This window comes from Daucus carota, chromosome 9 (genome assembly GCF_001625215.2).
Source record: "Daucus carota subsp. sativus chromosome 9, DH1 v3.0, whole genome shotgun sequence".
Classification (NCBI taxonomy): Eukaryota; Viridiplantae; Streptophyta; class Magnoliopsida; order Apiales; family Apiaceae; genus Daucus; species Daucus carota.
Window position 1 is genome coordinate 14647115 of NC_030389.2, and position 20310 is coordinate 14667424.

At 34.0% G+C, this 20310-nt stretch overlaps 1 protein-coding gene and 1 long non-coding RNA gene across 3 annotated transcripts; one reads left to right on the plus strand and one right to left on the minus strand.

The window, feature by feature from the left end:
• Positions 1-9835: 9835 nt before the first annotated feature.
• Positions 9836-12133, minus strand: LOC108221338 (uncharacterized). Of its 2 annotated transcripts, XM_064084835.1 has the most exons (4): positions 11898-12133; positions 11553-11771; positions 10842-10895; positions 9837-10236 (listed from the first exon to the last, which is right to left on the minus strand). In XM_064084835.1, the coding sequence occupies exons 1-4, from the start codon at positions 11952-11954 to the stop codon at positions 10228-10230; spliced, it is 339 nt and encodes a 112-aa protein (XP_063940905.1). In that variant the 5' UTR covers positions 11955-12133; the 3' UTR covers positions 9837-10227. The 2 variants fall into 2 exon arrangements, with proteins under 2 accessions (XP_063940906.1, XP_063940905.1); XM_064084836.1 differs by lacking the exon at positions 10842-10895 and having other exon boundaries at positions 9836-10236; positions 11898-12132.
• Positions 12134-12507: 374 nt separating this feature from the next.
• Positions 12508-15214, plus strand: LOC135149186 (uncharacterized). Its single transcript, XR_010287392.1, has 2 exons — positions 12508-12578; positions 13820-15214. It is a non-coding gene; the product is annotated as an uncharacterized LOC135149186 (long non-coding RNA).
• Positions 15215-20310: the final 5096 nt, after the last annotated feature.

The window sequence follows — 20310 nt, forward strand, 5'->3', positions numbered from 1 at the left end:
TGTTACCTAGACTGTTTTACTTCTTAAATATTAGATATGTACTCAGAAAAGAATCTGCTTTCCTCCTCTTATGAGCTAAGAGTTAATAAATCTCAGTTATGGATCCTCAAGATATTTCTTCTCAGAAAAGAAAATCAAAAGAAAAGAAAAACAAAAGAAATTATCTCAGGTACTCCTTTGAGATCTTAGAAAATTTGTGAAAGGAAAGATCCAAGTGCACTGCTGGTATTAAGCAAATGCATCGAAAATTAAGTTAATTTTTGGGGACTTTTCACATTCTCTGATTACTGGAGAAATACTCTGAGCAAACAAAAGTCTGATAAAGGTTATGACTCACTTACCATGAGAAGTTCCCTTTCAAAAGACAAATGTTGTTCAAAAGAGAAGAAATGATATACTCTGATCCATTTGTGAGAAACTCGGCTTATGAGATGATTAAACCATTTTCTTATTATCTGATTCTTTCTAATATTATTTAAGAAATTTGACAATCTCTGTGACATTAGAATATTCATGTTAACACACACCTCACTCCACTTCTGTGATTAACAATCTTTCTTGGCTTCGAGTAATTTTTGACTAGAATTCAATAAATATTTGCAAACTCTGAGGAGCAAGTGTCGTTTAGACCTTGAATATTTATCTCTCATCATTACAAGATTCTATGATCACTCCTTGATTTGTCAGATTATAAGTCATTTATTTAAACTATGGTAAATGGTCAGCCTCTGATCGAAGTCCGAGTTAAAATAAATATTTTGGTCAAGATAATATTAGTTTTTATTAACAAACGGTAGAAAAACCATTTGAATTCCTGAGTGGAGAAAAACACGGTAAATAATTGTGTTTTATTGGTAAATGGTGCATGTTTGTTCAGATTCACACGCCACTCATTATTACTTCTCCACTACCAAGTTCTTTTTACCGTTCAGTTTTTGCCACGTGCCCCACTAACGGAAAAATCAAAGTTTCGTATATACACTCGTATATATATCGATTTTGAATTTTTTTCTCTTCACTTTTCACACACGATTTTTCCTCTCTCTCTCAAACCTTCTTCTCACTTTCTCTCAAACATTTTGTCAAACACCATACCTGCATAACCTCAAACTCTCATTTTCTTTTCAGAAACCATGTCGACAACTGCTTTCGAGTTCAATGGAGCAAAGTTCGTCACCAACAACTACTCAGCCATACTTGATAACGATGAAGCTCCCAAAGAGTTTCATCTTATTCAGGACTTCCTGGCTCACAGTGAGCTAATGTATGCTCTGACTCAGCCGGAGTCCATCTCTCCTTCTCAGGTTCTCACTTTCTGGAGGACAGCAAATTACGATGACGGAGGGGAAAAAGGTTCTCCATCTCTGACCTGCGATTATGAGGGTCAAGAGTATGTTGTTTCACCAGTGACTATCAGGAAGGCTCTTCATCTTCCTGAAGAGAAGAAGTTTGATTCCTCAGTCCCTACTCAAACTCTGAGGGACATGATGATTTTTCTTGGGTACACAGCAAGTACTGACAAGATGGGAGAACTTAAGCGACCACATCTCTGCAAGGAGTGGAGCTTCTTTTTTGATTGCATCACCAGGGCTTTCGGCAACAAATGTAGCAACTTTGATGCCATCCCCATCTTCAGTCAACAGATTGGGTACTCTCTGATTCATAATCTCAAATTTGATATTGCTACATCTATCCTGAGATTCATTGGTGATAGGAGACAAGAGAATATGAATATAGTCTATTATGCTAGATTCTGTCAGCTTATATTCTCTTATTGTTTTCCTGATGTGCCCATTCCTGAAACCGGTAATGAATTACCCTTTAAGATCACCAAACGTGCTTTTACTGATCTTATTAAGAAGGATAGCAGGAAACCACATGTGCCTGTATTTGCCATTCCTGTGACTGTACAGGATAAATTAAGAGTAGCTTTACCTGATAAGTATTCAGCTCTATTCTCTGATGAGCATATACCACAGCCTTTACCTTCTACTGTTGATCCAGAACCAGTCCCAACCTCTGGTCCTTCCCAAAAGGGGCCAGTTGTAAGATCTACTCACACACTACCCTCTGGTTCTTCACAACAAGGACCAGTTGAAAAATCTTCACCCAAGAGGATTCTCAGGTCCACTAAATCCCCAACCAAACCCTCCCCTCCTCCCAGAAAAAGAAGATTTCTCCAGAAAATATCAGACTCTGACTCTGATGAAGCACCTCCACCTCCTCCACCAGCAAAGAAGCAGAGAAAGAAAATCAAGCCAACCACAATCACTGATCTGACTGTTGAGACACTTCAGTCAGAGAATCCAACACAGGCTTTGATCCCATTCTCTGACCAACCCTCTGGTGCAGAGCCTGTTATGATTGAACCTATCACTGCAATTCCACTTGACACTTTGGCAGCTGACACACAAATGTCTGAATCATTCTCTGAGCACAATGATCAACCAACAATGACAATTGCAGCTGATACTTTTGTGTCAGAAATAGCTCCTGCTGTCCCCAATCAATCAGAAGATGCACAGATAGAGATGGTCTTGCAAATGATTCAGGATTCTCTGCTTCAACCTGAAGTTATTGTTGCAGCTCCTGCTCAGGAGATTCATGAAGCTGCAAACTCTGATGCAGCTACTGAAGCTCTGGAATCTCATACTCTGAGCCTCTTTGCTGATGATATTGATGATGATGGTGCAACAGAAGTCACATCCACTTCCATCCAGACACTTGGTCTTCACCTTGCATTCTCTGAGCCAGTCAGAGACATTACAACTGAAAGGGCTGATTCTCCAATTAAAGTACTATCACCTGTCAGAGAATCTTCTCCTATCAGAGCTCCCACAGCTCCAAGCTCTCCGCTTCCATTTTCTGTACCTGGCAGAAGAAAAGTCTGCAATTTAACTTATTATCAAAGGATGTGCAGAGCTACACCTCCTTCTCTTGAGGACAGACTCACTTCCATTGAGGCCACTCAAATGTCTATGCAGCATACTCTGACTGATTTGAGCTCCTCTGTAGCTCAGCTGGTTCAAGCTCTTACCTCTGATAATGTCAAAAAGGGGGAGAAAGTGCTCAAAGACAAATGCAAAAATGACCAGTTATTAATAAACAAAAAGTCAGATGATGATGATGAAGAGGAAAAGAAGGAAGCTGCTAAGGAAGATGTAAATGAAGACAAATCCATTAAGCAGTTGGTACAGATCAGGAGCAATAAGGATGCAAACTCTGAGAGACCCAGAGAATCAAAACAGAAGAACAAGTCTATGGAACTGACTGTTATGTCTCAAGCTCAGAGCATAAGTAAAGCAGTCAGAGATTCAGATGTCATATCCAAAGAAATAGCTCTTGTAAATTCTGAGGTTGAAAAACAGAAAGAAGTTCAAATTTCTGGAACTGATAAGCTGATTAAAGCTGGAGACCCTGAGTCTCAGAAGTTCTGTCAAACTCTGAAGTTTAGAGGCAGAGAAACCACTCTTTTCTACAAATCTCCTTCCTTGCAAGCAATTGATGAAGCCATGGCAAGGAAAATATTTGAAAAGGAGAATCCAGGAGTTGATATAGAAGCTATCAGACTTGAGGAAGAAAGACTGGCTGCTGAGAAGAAGAAGATCAGCAAGACAAAGTCTGATGAGCAAAGACAGATTACTGATTCCTCTCAGAAACAGAAAATTCCAAAACAAAAGGGAATAGTAATCAGTGAAGTAAACTACACTGATATCAACAGACCAAGAACTAGATCTCAGACTCAATCTGAATCTGATGTAGCAGATAAAGGAAAGAAACCTGTTGATGGAGTTCCTTCAGCTCCTCCTGTGATAAAGAAGTCAATGATCAAGATAGCATCAGAGAATCCTTCTAAGAGGATGTTAGAGCTGAGCAGAAATGCAAATATAATCACTGATGTATCTGATCAAGCTATAGAAAGAGAAGCTGGGTTGATCAGAAGAAGAAAAGGTGAAAGCAAGCCAATATCTGATATAGCTTTAACCTCTGACAATGCTCAAGTTAAAGTTTCAGTTGAAGAATAGAAAGTTGAAGACACTAAAGCCTCCTGGCTGAAAATAAACTCTGAGAAGATCCAAGATCAGAAGAAAAGGAGTCTCTATGGAAGCCTTGGTAGAAGTCTGTACAAGGAAAGCTCAATGCTAACCAGAGTAAGAACTCATGGAACCAGAGGAAAGGAAGCCTATGATACAACTGGTCTAGGTCACAGGAAAGAGAAAATCCAAACAGGCTCAGCAACTACTTTCAGAGATCCTTATCCTCTGACTGAAAAGTTGGGAGATGCTGTCACACAGAAGGATCTAGACAAGGTTGAGTCAGTGCAGATTCTTATGGATACTCATGATGGCACAGGAGACAAGGAGAAAATTGCTATATTTCTGGAGTCTGGCAGAGTTTACAGAATCTCAGAAGCTGATCTTTTGCTAAAATCTCTGAGAGAGCTGGAACATTTTCACTACATGTTGGAGATCAAGAATGAAGCTACTCAGAGATGGTCTGATCTGATGAAGAAGACTATCAGTGAAAAGAGAAGATTTTATGGAGTAAAGTCTGATGAGGAATACATTCCACAAATAGCTCAAGATGATGGTACTGAAATAAGCATGGAAAAGAATAGCTCTGTAATGGAGACTATTGCAAACACCAGAATCTTGGGTTATAACAATGAAGCAGACAGGCCTAGAGTCATTCAGCTTGAAGAAGCCATGAAGAGAAGCAAGGCTAATGCCTTGAGATCAGCTATATACCAGACAGGAGATGAAGATGAAGAATTAAAGACTGTCAAAGCTCAAATGATACAAACTCTGAAACAAATTGAAGAAGATCTGATTACTAAGTTTGTTAAGGAGAGCTATGGATATAGACTGATTGAATAATTAGTTCTGCTATGATCTGTAAGTTGTAATTAGTTCTGCCTACTCTGTAAGTGTTAATTTATTTATGCAGATTAGTTACTTCATGCATTTGTCCTTGATTGTTTTTGACATCATCAGTAAATATATAGAACTTGTTCATTCTGTCTAATGCACAAGTTGGGGGAGATTGTTACATATTTGATGATGTCACAGGTATCTAACTTGTTTAGTGTGCAGAAGCAAATATCAGAGTTTAGCTGGAAATCAGAGTTTAACGACTGACAGCTGGATCAGAGTTTAAACGATGATCAGAGTTTGCAGGCGGCTGATTTTCAGGAGCATATCTGACTAAGTAAGGAAGATAAAGATCAAGAGAGATTGTACAGATCAGGACAGCAGAAGGATAGCTACTGATTAGATTATTTTAGGAAGCAGATAATTATAAATCAATCAGTAGATATCATGTAACTGTGTATATAAACACAGCTTAGGGTTTACTCTAGATGAGTTATCAATTGAATATCATTCGTGTAACCTAGCAGCTCTTAGTGATAAGTTATAAATCACTAAGAGATTATTTGTAAGCTACTGTGATTAATTTGTGAATAAGAGTTTAGTTGAATTATTCTCTTATACTGGTGTTTTGTTCTTGATTGTGTTCACTATATTATCTTATATAGTGAGTTTATTCGGCCTAACAGGCACCATAACTTGTGTTTGTCGAAAATTTGAAAGTTTGGGAATCTTTTGTCATCATATTATTCGATACTTGTATAAGATGCAACGGTCAGAGATTCCTAAGCAGTACATCACTTTGAGATGGATGGTTGGAGGCAATAAAAGAGTGGGAGCCTTACAACACAAGCGTCGTCCTAAAATTGGTAATTTTCTTCTGAAAGGCATATGTTAAGCCTATATGTAATTAAAGAGGTATCAACTCAACTCTAATAAGAAAGCAAGTAAATAGAAAGTACTGGATTTACGCTGTCCAAAAGAGCTTATACGCCACATTATTTTGAAGAGCTGAGTGAATCGGGGCCCATAGAAGTGTCAAGAATTCTCTGGAGAAGGAAGCTTCTAGAGCTCTTTAGATTTTTGATATAAATATGGTACTAGCACATACACTAAGTGATGTCACATAAGAAGTGTCTAGAAATCTCGAGTTTTGCATATAAAAACAATGATGCACACACATAACAATATCACATAGCTAAGGACTACAATCTCTCGCGAAATGCAAAAGATTTTATAAAAAAATATGAAAGGGCAATGCGAAAAGAACGTGCTAGGGACATTAAATGAGAATATAAAATTTTAAATGTCCAAAAGAGGTATAAGTATTATGTACATCACGAAAGAATCACTTTTGCTAAAATTAAATACAATAAAGAATATGTTCATTATGGCGTCACAATTGATTCATTAATTATTTGCAAACTATAAAAAAAAAGAAAATAATTTTCCAAAAGGAAGAACAATCCTAATGAGATTTCATATTCACCTCCAGTGACTAATTATTTAGGAATCGTGTAAAATCAAAAACTAATTCTCAACATAAACCTGATGCACACCCTATTGATTAATTATGATTTAGATGAATTATCTAGCCGACAATGCTAAGCCTTCATTACACACAAATAGTTACATCGCTGGATTTGCTTGGAATTACATGGAAATGAGAATAGTGATATATATAATGTGCACCAACAAAACATGGATGGATAATTATATACATAGTGGATTTCAATATGTCTTCTCCAAATTAGCAAACAAGAGTAAACTTCGGGGTTTTTATTAAAAAGAAATGAAATGTCCTTCATTTGTATCATCAAAGTTGATGTACTTGAGTTTATACTGGAATACGGAAGATTGCATACATTTGGTATGTACGTACGGTAATGTTCATTTAATTATTTCTAGGGTTAAATATCAAAATAGTCACTGAAGTCAACGTCATATATCATTTTTGTTCATCGACCTTAATGGGATATCATTTATATCATTAAATTCATAATAAATACAAAATAATTACCTCTGGATATGTGCTTCAGGAGTAAAAGTATTTTTTTTATAGAGTTCCAAATGTTATCATTGAGTGTTAGCATAACCAAGTAAAAGTTTATGAATTTTGCTATTTATGATAATATATTTAGATTTTATCAAGTTTATCTACTATTTGTTTTTAATAGACAAAGAAAATAACTATATAATTGTAACGACCCAACTTTTTTAAGCCAATAATTAATACTTAAATGCTAAATCTCAAATCTCAAATGTCATTTAACATAATAAAATCCAAATGCAACGACATTACAATTAAAATTAAAGAAATCATAGTCTGACATAATCTCGAATAAAGTGACACGACTCTATGCTAGAAATATGCAAGTTAAAATATTTGGAACAAACTAAGCCAATTATCTCCCCATCCAAAAGCTAGGCACCTGAAAATTTGTAAGTAATGAGCTATACAAGCCCAGCAAGATAACCAATCACACAAGCTAAATGGATCAAGTATTATTTTACATAACTTCATAAGTTTCATAAATCGAGAATCATTATATAAGATAATTCCACACCTCGCTAAGGTCACAAATACCCGGTGACTCGGTATCATAAATTCATAATTTGTCAGTAATGCGCCCCGGTATCATAAAGTGGGCAACCCCAAGGTATCATAACAGGCACCCCTAGTACCGTATCATAGCTAGTTCCGGAACTATAAGCAGATACTAACGGTTTCATTGGTCGAGCTAATTGAGAATTCTTATATCTAAAATATTTGACTTTGATCTAAATATTTAAAGAAAAACAAAGTTTCAAATAAATACAATAGCAAGACTGAAAAGTTAACTTACCTTAACTTGCAACACCGATACACAATATTCAATGATCAAAATGATTTCCTAACAAATAAAACAAAACTTGATAAATATCTAATTTAAATAATTAAATAAATATCATGACAATGATTTTAAAATAAGAGAGACACTACAAAAATATCGATAAATAATATAATAATATTATTACATGTTGCACCCAATTTGCATATTTATAAAATAAATTAAACATAACATTAATAATAAGTTCCCATATTACTTATATATAATATAATCATACACAATAAATTTAGCTTGGCACATAATTAAATATGCAACTCTAATAAAAAAAAATGACTTAAGAAAGAGACTCTCTAAAATAGTTTGTCCTTAGAAAATATTAATAACCTCATATATTACAAAATTTATTAATGAGAGTAATTACATTAAACCATTAATCATATAACTAATCTTAACAATTATACAAATAAATAAAAGATGATATAAACTAAGTGCATAGAATAATCATAACATTTTTTTTATAAGCCAGTACAAGTATACATAAACTAATTTATATTATATACACAGTTAGCTTTATTATGATGTTATACACAGTTAGCTTTATTCTGATGTGAAAACGTATAAGTATAACCTGCACTGTCTGTGCAGATAACCACATAAAGCCCACTCAACAAGCCCATCCATCACAGTTACAAATAATTCACAATTTACTCTATCTGTCCATGTCCCAAAGACTCCCAGGAAAATGACTTCAACAAAAACTAATGATTTCTACATATGTAGCCAATCAAATATAAACAATCTCATAATATACAAATCTTCACCAATATTTACTAAACAATTTTTTTTGTAAATATACAAGTAAAAATTAGTCTTATAATAAATATATTACTATAATAATTGACAAGAATGACATAAAAATAATAATAGTTTTAATAAATAATGTATATTAATTACGTAAATCTAATATAATTCATAAAAGATTAACATGCATATTAAATTATAAAATCAAAGATATTTATATCCAAAATTGATGCATATGTATATAAAAGCATATTTTTCAGAAACTAATTATAAACATTGTTGTAATCACTCCAAAACAATTTTGGGATCTAATGAAAATCAGATCAATAATATACTAAAGTAAAATAATTAATAAAAGATAAAAGCATGGAACTTTAAACAAGATATTATACAGACACTTAATAATAGGAGACATAATATGCAGTATGTGTAAAACTAGGGAAAATAGACATGTATATACACGGACAAACTAAATTCAATGTAGTATACATGTTATATATATAATATCAAATATCAGCAAAGAGTGTAGAACAGAGCATACACAGCACATAAGCACGACATAAACCTAGAAGGTACCTTGTAGAAGAGAAGAGCTGTACAAGAGAAGAAAATAAGTGAAACAAGGACGTGTATTTATGTACATAATTGGTTCAATGTGTTCCTACAATTATGGGTAGGTGATTACTATTTTGAATTAACATCTATTCACGGATGGCCTAAATCTTCAGTATATAAATATCTTATAAAGTAACAACACACGTATTAAAATATAATCACATAAGAAATATATTTTATTAAAGTTTTAAACACCATTGAAAAGTTTTTTTTTTTTAACAAAGAAAATACAGGCTATCACAATAATATAAAACAAATAGTACATAAATTTGATTGTTGTGGTAACATTCAATAATAATATGTAAAACTCTATACATAAAATTTTTTACTGTAATACTCGCGGATTTTATTATCTGTTTAATATAAAATAAATAAATAAAGTTTGTGCAATTATGTGATGACTCTTATAGTTTTGTGAATTAATTGTTAAAGTGCATTTCACTTACTCTTTTAATTTTGTGATTAAAACGATTATGCAAGCATTTAATTATAAAAATCAATTTATTGTTTTAAAAAGAAAAAGATTCTTTTTATATTTATAAGCGGTCTAGAATTTCTACGTGAATTAGCTATGTTTTATTTTAGTTTTGGAGAATATTTTTGAGCCCCTAAAATAAATTTTTAAAGCTTTAATTGCTTTTATTGTAGGCCTTAACTTCATTTCATATAAACTGATTTCTTTAACTTTTTACACACTAAGAACTAGTGTAGAGCGGATGCGGGTTCGGTGCGGTTTTTGGATAAAACCGCAACCGCAACCGCATGCCCTCGGTTTTAGAAATCGAAAACCTCAACCGCAACCTCATCCTCGGATTCGGTTTCGGTTCCAAATCCTCGGATTCGGTTTCTATCGGTTCGGTTTCGGTTATAAAACCGCTTAAAAAAAGAAAGAATAATTATACATAAATAATTAAAACTTAAGTAAGAATTATGCATCCATCCATGATCCATCCAAAGTTTACATAAATATTAATACACATTCAGTTGATCAGTTTCATGCCTCAAAAGCATATCAGTTTCATGCCTCCTGGATCGCCTATTACATTCTCAAAAGCAAGTTATATGCTAATCTTCGTCAATGTCTAGGTGCTGAATGGAAGCTCCAACCCCAGTTAGCTCATCTGAAAAAATTGATATAAACAAAACACAATATTAAAACAACCAAGAAAAAGAGCACATGAAGACAAAGTTGCAAAAGCAGAAAACACAATATCAAGTAACCTGTGTTTAAGTCTAAGATGAAAACACCAAATAAACATTAATTTAAGGGGGTGCACTAATGGCTTTGCAGTCTGCCTTGGCAAGCGTAGAGGCCCTAATACAGTTTTCATATTGCATGATTCATGGGTAGACCAGCAAACCAAAAAACGCAAGGACAAGACAAGGATGAGCTCTTTTTTGACCAAACTGTGCCATATTATTATCTTCTCAAAACCACTCAGATTAATGTAATTTCCAGTATACACAAATGATGAGTATACACAATTTATCTCCAGTATACACAAAGTATTTAACAGCAACTAACAGGAACTGTCAAATGAAACATAATATTCAGAAATGCAGCAGATTCAGAAATGCAGCAGTTTAGAAATAGAAAGAAAGCAAAAAATTCAGAATGTGCTCACCATTTTCCAATTTCTCAAGCATAATATTCAGAAATGCAGCAGATTCAGAAATGCAGCAGTTTAGAAATAGAAAGAAAGCAAAAAATTCAGAATGTGCTCACCATTTTCCAATTTCTCAAGCTGCAAATTGATTCATGTTGTTCTTTCAAACCATCCTTCACCACCAAATTCAATATGTGAGCACAACAACGCATATGTAGGAACTTATTTTCTAATATAGCTTCCGGCCCACTAAGAAATTTCTTTAAATAACAAATTGCATTATCATTTGAGGATGCATTATCCAATGTGATAGTAAATACACGATCAATCCCCCATTGTGCAAATAAATCAACTAAAATCTTTCCTATAGCAACCCCTTTATGACTTCCAATTTGAGGAAAGTTTAAGATTTTTTTGCACATCTTCCAATCATCATTAATCCAATGAGCCGTAAGACACATATAATTAATGTTTTGTATCGATGTCCAAGTATCCGTGGTAAAGGAGACTCTTTGAGATACCAAACTCTTTTTTAACTTTACTAACTCTTCTCCATATATTTTAAGACAATCCCTAGCAACCGTCCATCTACTTGGCATCTTAAATCTTGGTTCCGCTTCATTCATCAACTCTCTAAACCCTTCATGTTCCACAATCCTAAAGGGTTGATTATCTTTGATACACATTAGAGCAAGTTTTTTTCTTAACCTCTCTTGATTAAATGTGTGAGTTTCAACCGTGTGAAATTTATCTTTACTTGATACTTTTTCAAATCGCAACGTCTTTTGCAATTTATCAAGATTAGTACGAAGCGGTGATTTAGGACATACCGTTTTCAAGTGATTCATCATTGCCGAAGTGCCGTTTCGTGAAAAACATCCTATCACAACATTACATAAACTGCATTTGGCTTTCTCTTTTCCCACTGGACAGCCCGCTATTTTCACAAAATAATCCCACGCCGGTGAAGTCTTTTTGGCCTTCTCATCACATATCTCCTCTCGTTTATCATCACTCTTCACTTCTTGATTTTCCAAATCTATGTGTATCTAATACAAGCAGCAAAAAACAGAGCATTAAAAGGGTAATTCATACTAAACTGAATTAAAGCACAATCTGTCATAATAAATTGAAAAAACGATATCATACTAAATTGAAAAATCAAATCAACGTACCACTTCATCTGTCGATGGATTTTGAGGCGCTTCTTGCTGCAAAATACTTTCATCCATGGTGAACTTTTAATTCGAGCTTCACGATGCGCGAGTCGGACTGTCGAAGAGTATCAGATTCAGTATATGTGTGGCTTTGTGTTATGTTATCAGGCGGCTATCTTTCATCTGTGTTTGTCAGTTTGTGTGTATTCTTCTTTGGCTTCAGTGGACTACGTGATCGAGTGAGGCACAAGCACAGACTGCCCAACCTAATTAAAATTAAGCACAGGCCCAACCCAATTGACTCCCCAGCTCCTAACCAGTAACTATTATTCGAATAGGTAAAACTAAGTCTAATATACATATAAGTTTTTATTTTTAAAATTTAAATTTCTATATAAACTATAAATATTATATAAATATTATAATTATTTTAAAAATCGGATCGGTTCGGTTTTTTTCGGATCGGTTCCTAGTTATAACCGGAACCGAATAATCGGTTTCGGGTTCGGTTTTTAAATTTTCGGTTTCGGTTTCGGTTCGGTTTTATACGGATCGGTTTTTAGCGGTTTTTAGCGGTTTCGGTTTCGGATTCGGATTTATTCGGATTTTTGCTCAGCCCTACTAAGAACAATAATACACACATCTTGCAGTGTTCTGGAGAGAAGGTAACGCGGTGGTATTAGGGTTTATCAATTAAGGGTAATTGAGTTTGTTTCTTTTCAATTCAGCAATTAGTTATATGAATTACTATTCGTGCATACTTGTTACATCTCCTGCTTGTGTATACTTTGTTGTGTGTTGTTGTCGGCCGTCGTTGGGTGTTCGAAGTCGTCGGGTTGGAGTTTGAAAGAGGTGACATCGGAAGTAGGCTATTACGGTGAGGGATTGGGAGTTGTTTTCCGGTGGAGCCGGAATGAATAGCGTGGCAATTTTGATGGCTCTGTGTTTGCTCGGGATGGAACACAGGCGGCGCCGAGAGGGGGTGGCTGAGTGAACGGGGACGATGGCTACTTGTAGATGATGAAGTGAGACGAGGGACAGGGATGGAGATGGACTGTAATTACCGGATGTACGGAAGAGAGGACTGAATAAAGGGGTGATGGTAATGGGTCATAGGTGTAGAGATTGGGTTCGGTGAAGATTGTGAATGGTGACGGTGTCGCGGGAGGGGGCGAAGTTATGGTTGGAGGAAGATTTAGTTTAGGCCAGGGGATTGGTATGTGTATGAGCTGGGATGTAGTATAATTAGTTCGGGGGAGGGTTGTTTGAGAAAAGAGATGAAATAGAAGTAGGTGGGTGTAATATTAAATTTACATTGTGTGGGTACAGAAAGATGAATGGGTATATAAACAAGGGTAGTTAAATTGTATGGTTTATTAAAAGGATAGGAAAGAGGGAGAGAAAAGCTGTGTGATAATATATGTACACTTATGGGGCCGAGAGCAGGTGGAACCTTGGTACAACCCTGGATTGTTGCGAGAAGATAGTATACTTTGATTCGGATTCGTGTTAAATACAATAACTCGAGAATATCATGATTTGAATCTTATAATTGGAAGTGATTTATGATCAATATCTGATATGTGCCACGTGAATTATTTGTGGATTATGTATGTTAATTAATTTAGGTTATCGCATCTAGATTTCAATATCGAATAACTATTCTAGCTAAATACTGGAGTGTATTGGGAAGTACATGTTCATTGAAGCCGAAGCATACTTGACACCTAGAGTTGTCTTGAGTATATAATCAATATTGATTCCTATTGATATTCAGTTAGATTTTGTGTTACAAGTTATTTGACTCGGAGAATCTTCAGATAATAAATATTAGTAAATCCAGTACAATTAAAGTGAATACCTGCTTATGTAACACAATGTGTGTATATTATTTCTATTTGCTTGCAAATAATCTATTTTACTTATTTGCATATACGAAGGGTAGCAGATGGATGTTAGTAATTTAGAAGACGACTAAGATTGTTCGTCAACTGAATTACTGTCTTTTATATAGGTTCTGAAACAAAGGATAAGGACAAGAGTGTGCAGTCAGATAGGGCGTAAAGTCTACAACTTTCAGGATTTTGCTATATATCAGGAAAGTATTCTATTCTTGGCTTGTAATTATTGCAAGTAATCCTATTCTATATTAACAGTGAAAAGCAGCAAGCGTTTTACCCTTTCTTGTGATTAAAACAAGTTGACGATCTATAGCTGATAGCATTTTAAGAGAGATGTTCTGATTATCTTTTAGTCAAATTCTTGAAAGTATAATTGAGCTCTTTTATAGCTTGGAATTATTGTGGACTTACTGCTTTGATATTATGAGATAAGCCTGATCTTCTGTCATTAACTTATTCCTTAAACTTTGGTAATCAAAATATATTCTATTTATAGCCGGGAGAGCTTGTTAATCATAAGCTGTATTACCAAGTTTAAAATTTAACCAGGTATTGAGTAATAACTGAGTTCCATAGTATTGTGGAATTAAAGATAAAAAGGTGGACGTAAGAGGCTAGTAGATAGTCCAGCCGGAAGGCCAGTTAGATGCCTATTTGATACCCTAGTGTCGTTACCGGTGGGACTTAGATCCAGTGCCCGGGACGATCCATCGCCGGTGGGACTTAGATCCAGTGCCCGGAATGATTCGTTACCGGTGGGACTTAGATCCAGTGCCCGGGACAAAGGACTTTACGCGGCTGATCACCCGTATTGTCTGTGAAGTTAGTTGAAAGTATTGGAACTAAATAACTGGGTTGAAAGGAAGAATATATATGATATAAAGAAAAGTTTTGGGAAAGACAAGGCTTCTAATAAACCTGGTGGTTACACAGATCCCGGTATTGTTGTTCATTTTCAATTAAGTTCATTTGCTTCTATGAATGTTGAACATCATTAGTTAGTTATATATGTATAAATTGTGTCTCTAGCTTATGATTTCATTTCAACGCATATTTAATTATTTTATCCATGTTATATCTTGCTGAGCAATGTTTTGCTCACTCTGGCTACTGTTTCCAACCCTTTTAAGCTAGAATCAAAGCCGACACGTCAGCATAGGGCGGCGCGTAAGAGTTTGATCAGGAGGCCAGAGCTAGCTAAGTTCCACTTTAGGGAGAACATAGGGAGTATAGTCTGAACTGTGTTGTAATCTGTAACTGTGGGGAAGCTTGTTTTGAGATATCGTGTTAAAAGTTATAGTTGATTATTAGTTGTGATTTTTATCAAAGTTTGGCTAATAATGGAGATTTAGTGTGTAATAACATTTAGTAAGCATATTCTGTTTTCAGTATTATAACCTGTGCGCGATCCTCAAGTTTTAGGGGTCAACTCTATTTCACTTATTTATCATTGAAATTCCAGGTTTCTGAAATATTTTTAAGGTTAGTGACACCAGATTTTGACCCCGGATTTTTGGGCTGTCACATTTACTCTTTCAACTCATATTTAAATGTAATTAATTGGTTGATATTTATTTTGAATTTAATGATTTAAAGTGTTAAGATCGAAGAACAAAGTGAAATGATTTACATCAAGTTATATGAAAATGGATGAGATTTGAATTCCAAACCCATGATTCAACTATTTACAATTTGCATCACTGTTTGAATTCCTTCTCACATGCAACTCAAAAACCTCGGGTTCAAGTTGCAGCTTCACATAAGAGTAATGTAAGCATTTTACCTAGATCATCTTGGACTTCATCCGGCAGCTTACACAGTTCACTATTAACTGAGTTTTGGAGGAACAAAACTAGTCCTTGAAAATGATCTACAAGGGATTTTGAACAATATATTCACTTCAGTCCAATAACATGATTTGCTAGGAACATTGTTATATGTTAAATATAAACATTTGTTATATATGTTATGGAGAAAAGATTATAAGCGGAACACTATTTCATTGGATCCGATCATAGATATGTTTTACAAACAAAATAAAAAATATATTCTTTTACAACATATTTTATAAATTTATTATTTTATGAATACTACCATTTCACAAAAAAAATTGAGAATCATGTATGTTGTGCAAGAAGAAAAAGTTGTATAAAATAAATGATTTTTGTAAACATATTTCACAGAAGAATATATTTTGCAATATTTTCTTTGCCATGTCCAAGATCTTTATAGAACTTAACTCTTCTATGTACATAAATAATGTCAAATATTGTAGGGTTGTATTTGTAAATTTGTAAAGGTTAAAAGATAGAACACTATGTCATGAAAAAAGTCTAAGGTGTTGTCATAACTGTACTCATACATAGGCCCTGTTTAGGAATTAGCTGTTAGGTGTTAGCGGATTGAATGAGAAGTTTTGACTTGGTGATTGAAGTAGATGTTTTGACTAGCGAATTGAATTAGTAGTTTCTCGTAAACTATTTGGTAAATAGCCAAATGATTAGTTTTTTCTGACACAAACCAAAACCTTTAACCCAAAAATCTCCTCAAAGTAGCTTTTTCAAAATTATCTTTTTAGATCCAAACATCTATTACAATCCTCTTATAACTACCAAACACTAACATTCGGGAATTCTAGTCGTCAAACCTCTAAAACAGCTTAAACCTCTATTTTTGCCAAAAATCTTTAACTTCCAAATGGGGTTGTAACAAAGAGATTGGAGTTTGCACCTGGTTATAAATTAAAGAAAAAGTGCATTTCGAGAGTTCATGCCTTTGTAATATTCTAACTAAATAAAAATTCTACATTTATAATTCTATTTAATTAAATGTTGCTCAATGTGTGTACTTTTGTCAATTCCACCTAAGCACGTGAGTTAAAAGTGAATGAAAAGATAGATAAAATTTTCTTTTGCAGATTCTTGGACACTTTATATTGCTCCCACAAACACAGATGCATTTGCATCTCGTGTAGACGCACACAGACATTGCCAAGGCCATCGGCGGCCTTTATCTCCTCTAGATGCATACCGACAAATATTCTTAGATCTTATTGCCTCATAGATATTATCGCCTCATAGATCATATCGCCTCATGAGTACTTGACTATATATTTCTAGTCTCTTCAACAATTGAAAAATCTAAACCCCCCGCCCCCAAATATTTCCTCTTTCTCTCGCGATTCGGTAGTCTCTCTCCGCAGTAAATACACAAAGGTAAGGTGGTGTGTGTCCGATACGGTAGTGTTTTCTTTGTAAATATCTAAAGGTAAAGTGGTGTGCGTCCATGTATAATCGAGTAATTAGATTGAATGAACTAATAATTAGTAAGTACTCATATGTTTTCTTGCAATTGATTCCAATTTTAGTTTTCGAATTTATACTGAGTTTTCGTTTTTGATTTCTAATTGCAACAGATCTTGCTAAAATTTACTTTAGATATTTTACAGTTATGATCAGCAAAATAAAAAAGGTATAAGATGTGGGGAATGTGAAGGGTAAGAAAAGAAGCTCTGTCACATGACTCCGTGGCCCCGGTGGCACCATCGATGCTATGCAAACATAATAGTCCTTGTTATAATGGTAATAACTCTATGTATTTATCTAGTGTTAATTATGATTTTATTATATGTATTTCTCATGTTATGATATAATAAATTTTTACTTGGTTTATAAGATCTATAAATCATTGTAATATCCTAAGGATGATCACTATATTGTAGAGTTTACCAACTAAATAAAAAACTAAATTATAAAACTAGAATTTACTAATGTCTGAAAATATTTGAAGAACTGGGAATATTGGTCGTTGTTAATTTGTGTGTAATTTGAACTTTTTGATGTGCAAAATATGTATAGAATCATATTTGTGTGATATCTAGTGTTAATCATATTTTGCAGATCAAAAAGTTCAAATATCACACAAATTAACAATGACCAATATTCCCAGTTCTTCAAATATTTTCAGACATTAGTAAATTCTAGTTTTATAATTTAGTTTTTTATTTAGTTGGTAAACTCTACAATATAGTGATCATCCTTAGGATATTACAATGATTTATAGATCTTATAAACCTAAGTAAAAATTTATTATATCATAACATGAGAAATACAAATAATAAAATCATAATTAACACTAGATAAATTCATAGAGTTATTACCATTATAACGAGGACTATTATGTTTGCATAGCATCGATGGTGCCACCGGGGCCACGAAGTCATGTGACAGAGCTTCTTTTCTTACCCTTCACATTCCCCACATCTTGTACCTATTTTATTTTGCTGATCATAACTGTAAAATATCGAAAGTAAATTTTAGCAAACTTTTGTTGCAATTAGAAATCAAAAACGAAAACTCAGTATAAATTTGAAAACTAAAATTGGAATCAATTGCAAGAAAACATATGAGTACTCACTAATTATTAGTTCATTCAATCTAATTACTCGATTATACATGGACACACACCACTTTACCTTTAGATATTTACAACAAAGAAAATACTACCGTATCGGACACACACCACCTTACCTTTGTGTATTTACTGCGGAGAGAGACTTCCGAATCGCGAGAGAAAGAGGAAATATTTGGGGGGGGAGGGGGTTTAGTTTTTTCAATTGTTGAAGAGACTAAAAATATATAGTCAAGTACTCATGAGGCGATATGATCTATGAGGCGATAATATCTATGAGGCAATAAGATCTAAGAATATTTGTCCGTATGCATCTACAGGAGATAAAGGCCGCCCATGGCCATGGCAATGTCTGTGTGCGTCTACACGAGATGCAAATGGGAGCAATATAAAGTGTCCAAGAATCTGTAAAAGAAAATTTTATCTATCTTTTCATTCACTTTTAACTCACATGCTTAGGTGGAATTGACAAAAGTACACACATTGAGCAACATTTAATTAAACAGAATTGTAAATGTAGAATTTTTATTTAGTTAGAATATTACAAAGGCATGAACTCTCGAAATGCAGGTTAACAAAATGCACTTTTTCTTTAATTTATAACCACGTGCAAACTCCAATCTCTTTGTTACAACCCCATTTGGAAGTTAAAGATTTTTGGCAAAAATAGAGGTTTAAGCTGTTCTAGAGGTTTGACGACTAGAATTCCCGAATGTTAGTGTTTGGTAGTTATAAGAGGATTGTAATATATGTTTGGATCCAAAAAGCTAATTTTGAAAAAGCTACTTTGAGGAGCAATCAGCATCTTCGACATCAATCAATTTTTTATTATAAGCATCATACTCAAATCAACTGTAGTAATCAGAATCAGAACGCCGACCTTCAATCTCCTTACATTCTTGAAAAGTTTGCACGCTACACTTTCCGAGGATACATATTTACTGTAGTACCGTAGACCATGTATGTTCTGCAACTTTAGAATGGCATAAAAACATTGCAAAATGTATGAAACTTGTTATTTTGTGAAATACATTCTATAAATATCACTATTTCAAGAAAAATATTGAAAATCATTTATGTTCGACAAGTAGAACACATATGTTTAGTAATATGTAAATATGTTCTGCAAACTTAACATGTTTTGGAGAATAATGTGTTTTTCACTATTTAACTTGTAGAATTTTTAGGATGGTCAAAACTTTTAACAAAATAATAATGTGTATAGAACATGATTTGCAAAATAACACATTTTGCAATGTTTTTATGTCATTCTATAGTTTCAGAACATACGTGGTCTACGGTACTACAGTAAATATGTGGACTACATGGAACTTTGTTCATACATATATATAGGTATATAGTTTATCTGCATGAGTCAAATGCAATCCATATAAACTAACATATGCAATATATAAGTATTTATCCTAACATGAAAACTTTAAAAATAATTTATAGAGCTATACTTTATTGAAGCATTAAAGTGTGTGCCGCGTCTGCGACCCCCAATGTATACAACTCTCGGGGCCGGAAGGGGTATTAAATAAATGATGATGCCTCGGAGGCATCGTTTGTTTAATACTGAGACATCATTTGTTTAATACTCCCACCGTCCCTCTGGTTTGTATATATTAGAGGACGCGACACGTACTTTAATACTTCTATAATGTATAGCTCTATAACGTATAGCGATATGTGACTCCTTATTACTTGTTATTTGTGTTAATATTACTCCTTTCAAAGTGTCTAATTTGCCTATTCTTAAATCTTAATCGCAGGCTGTGCATTTGCGGGAATAGTTACAATCCGGATTTGTATGTCCAATGTTACATATGCAAATCAAGGTATATAGTATCCATAATTATAAAAACAATTATTGTTTTATGTATCAATGTATGTGCTTTATTTTCATTTCTAGCATTTCAAAAATGGAAATCTTGAGGTGCATACATGAAACTCTTTTATTTACTCATGTTGAATGTTGAATAGATTCTATATTTTCATAAGAAGTGTGATAAGCCCTTTTCAACTATAAGTTGGTTAACTCAATAAGAACTATTATTTGCTTAAACGTCCATGCCCTGTGATTTTAACTCTCATAGAAGTTTCTGTGTTGTGTTGAT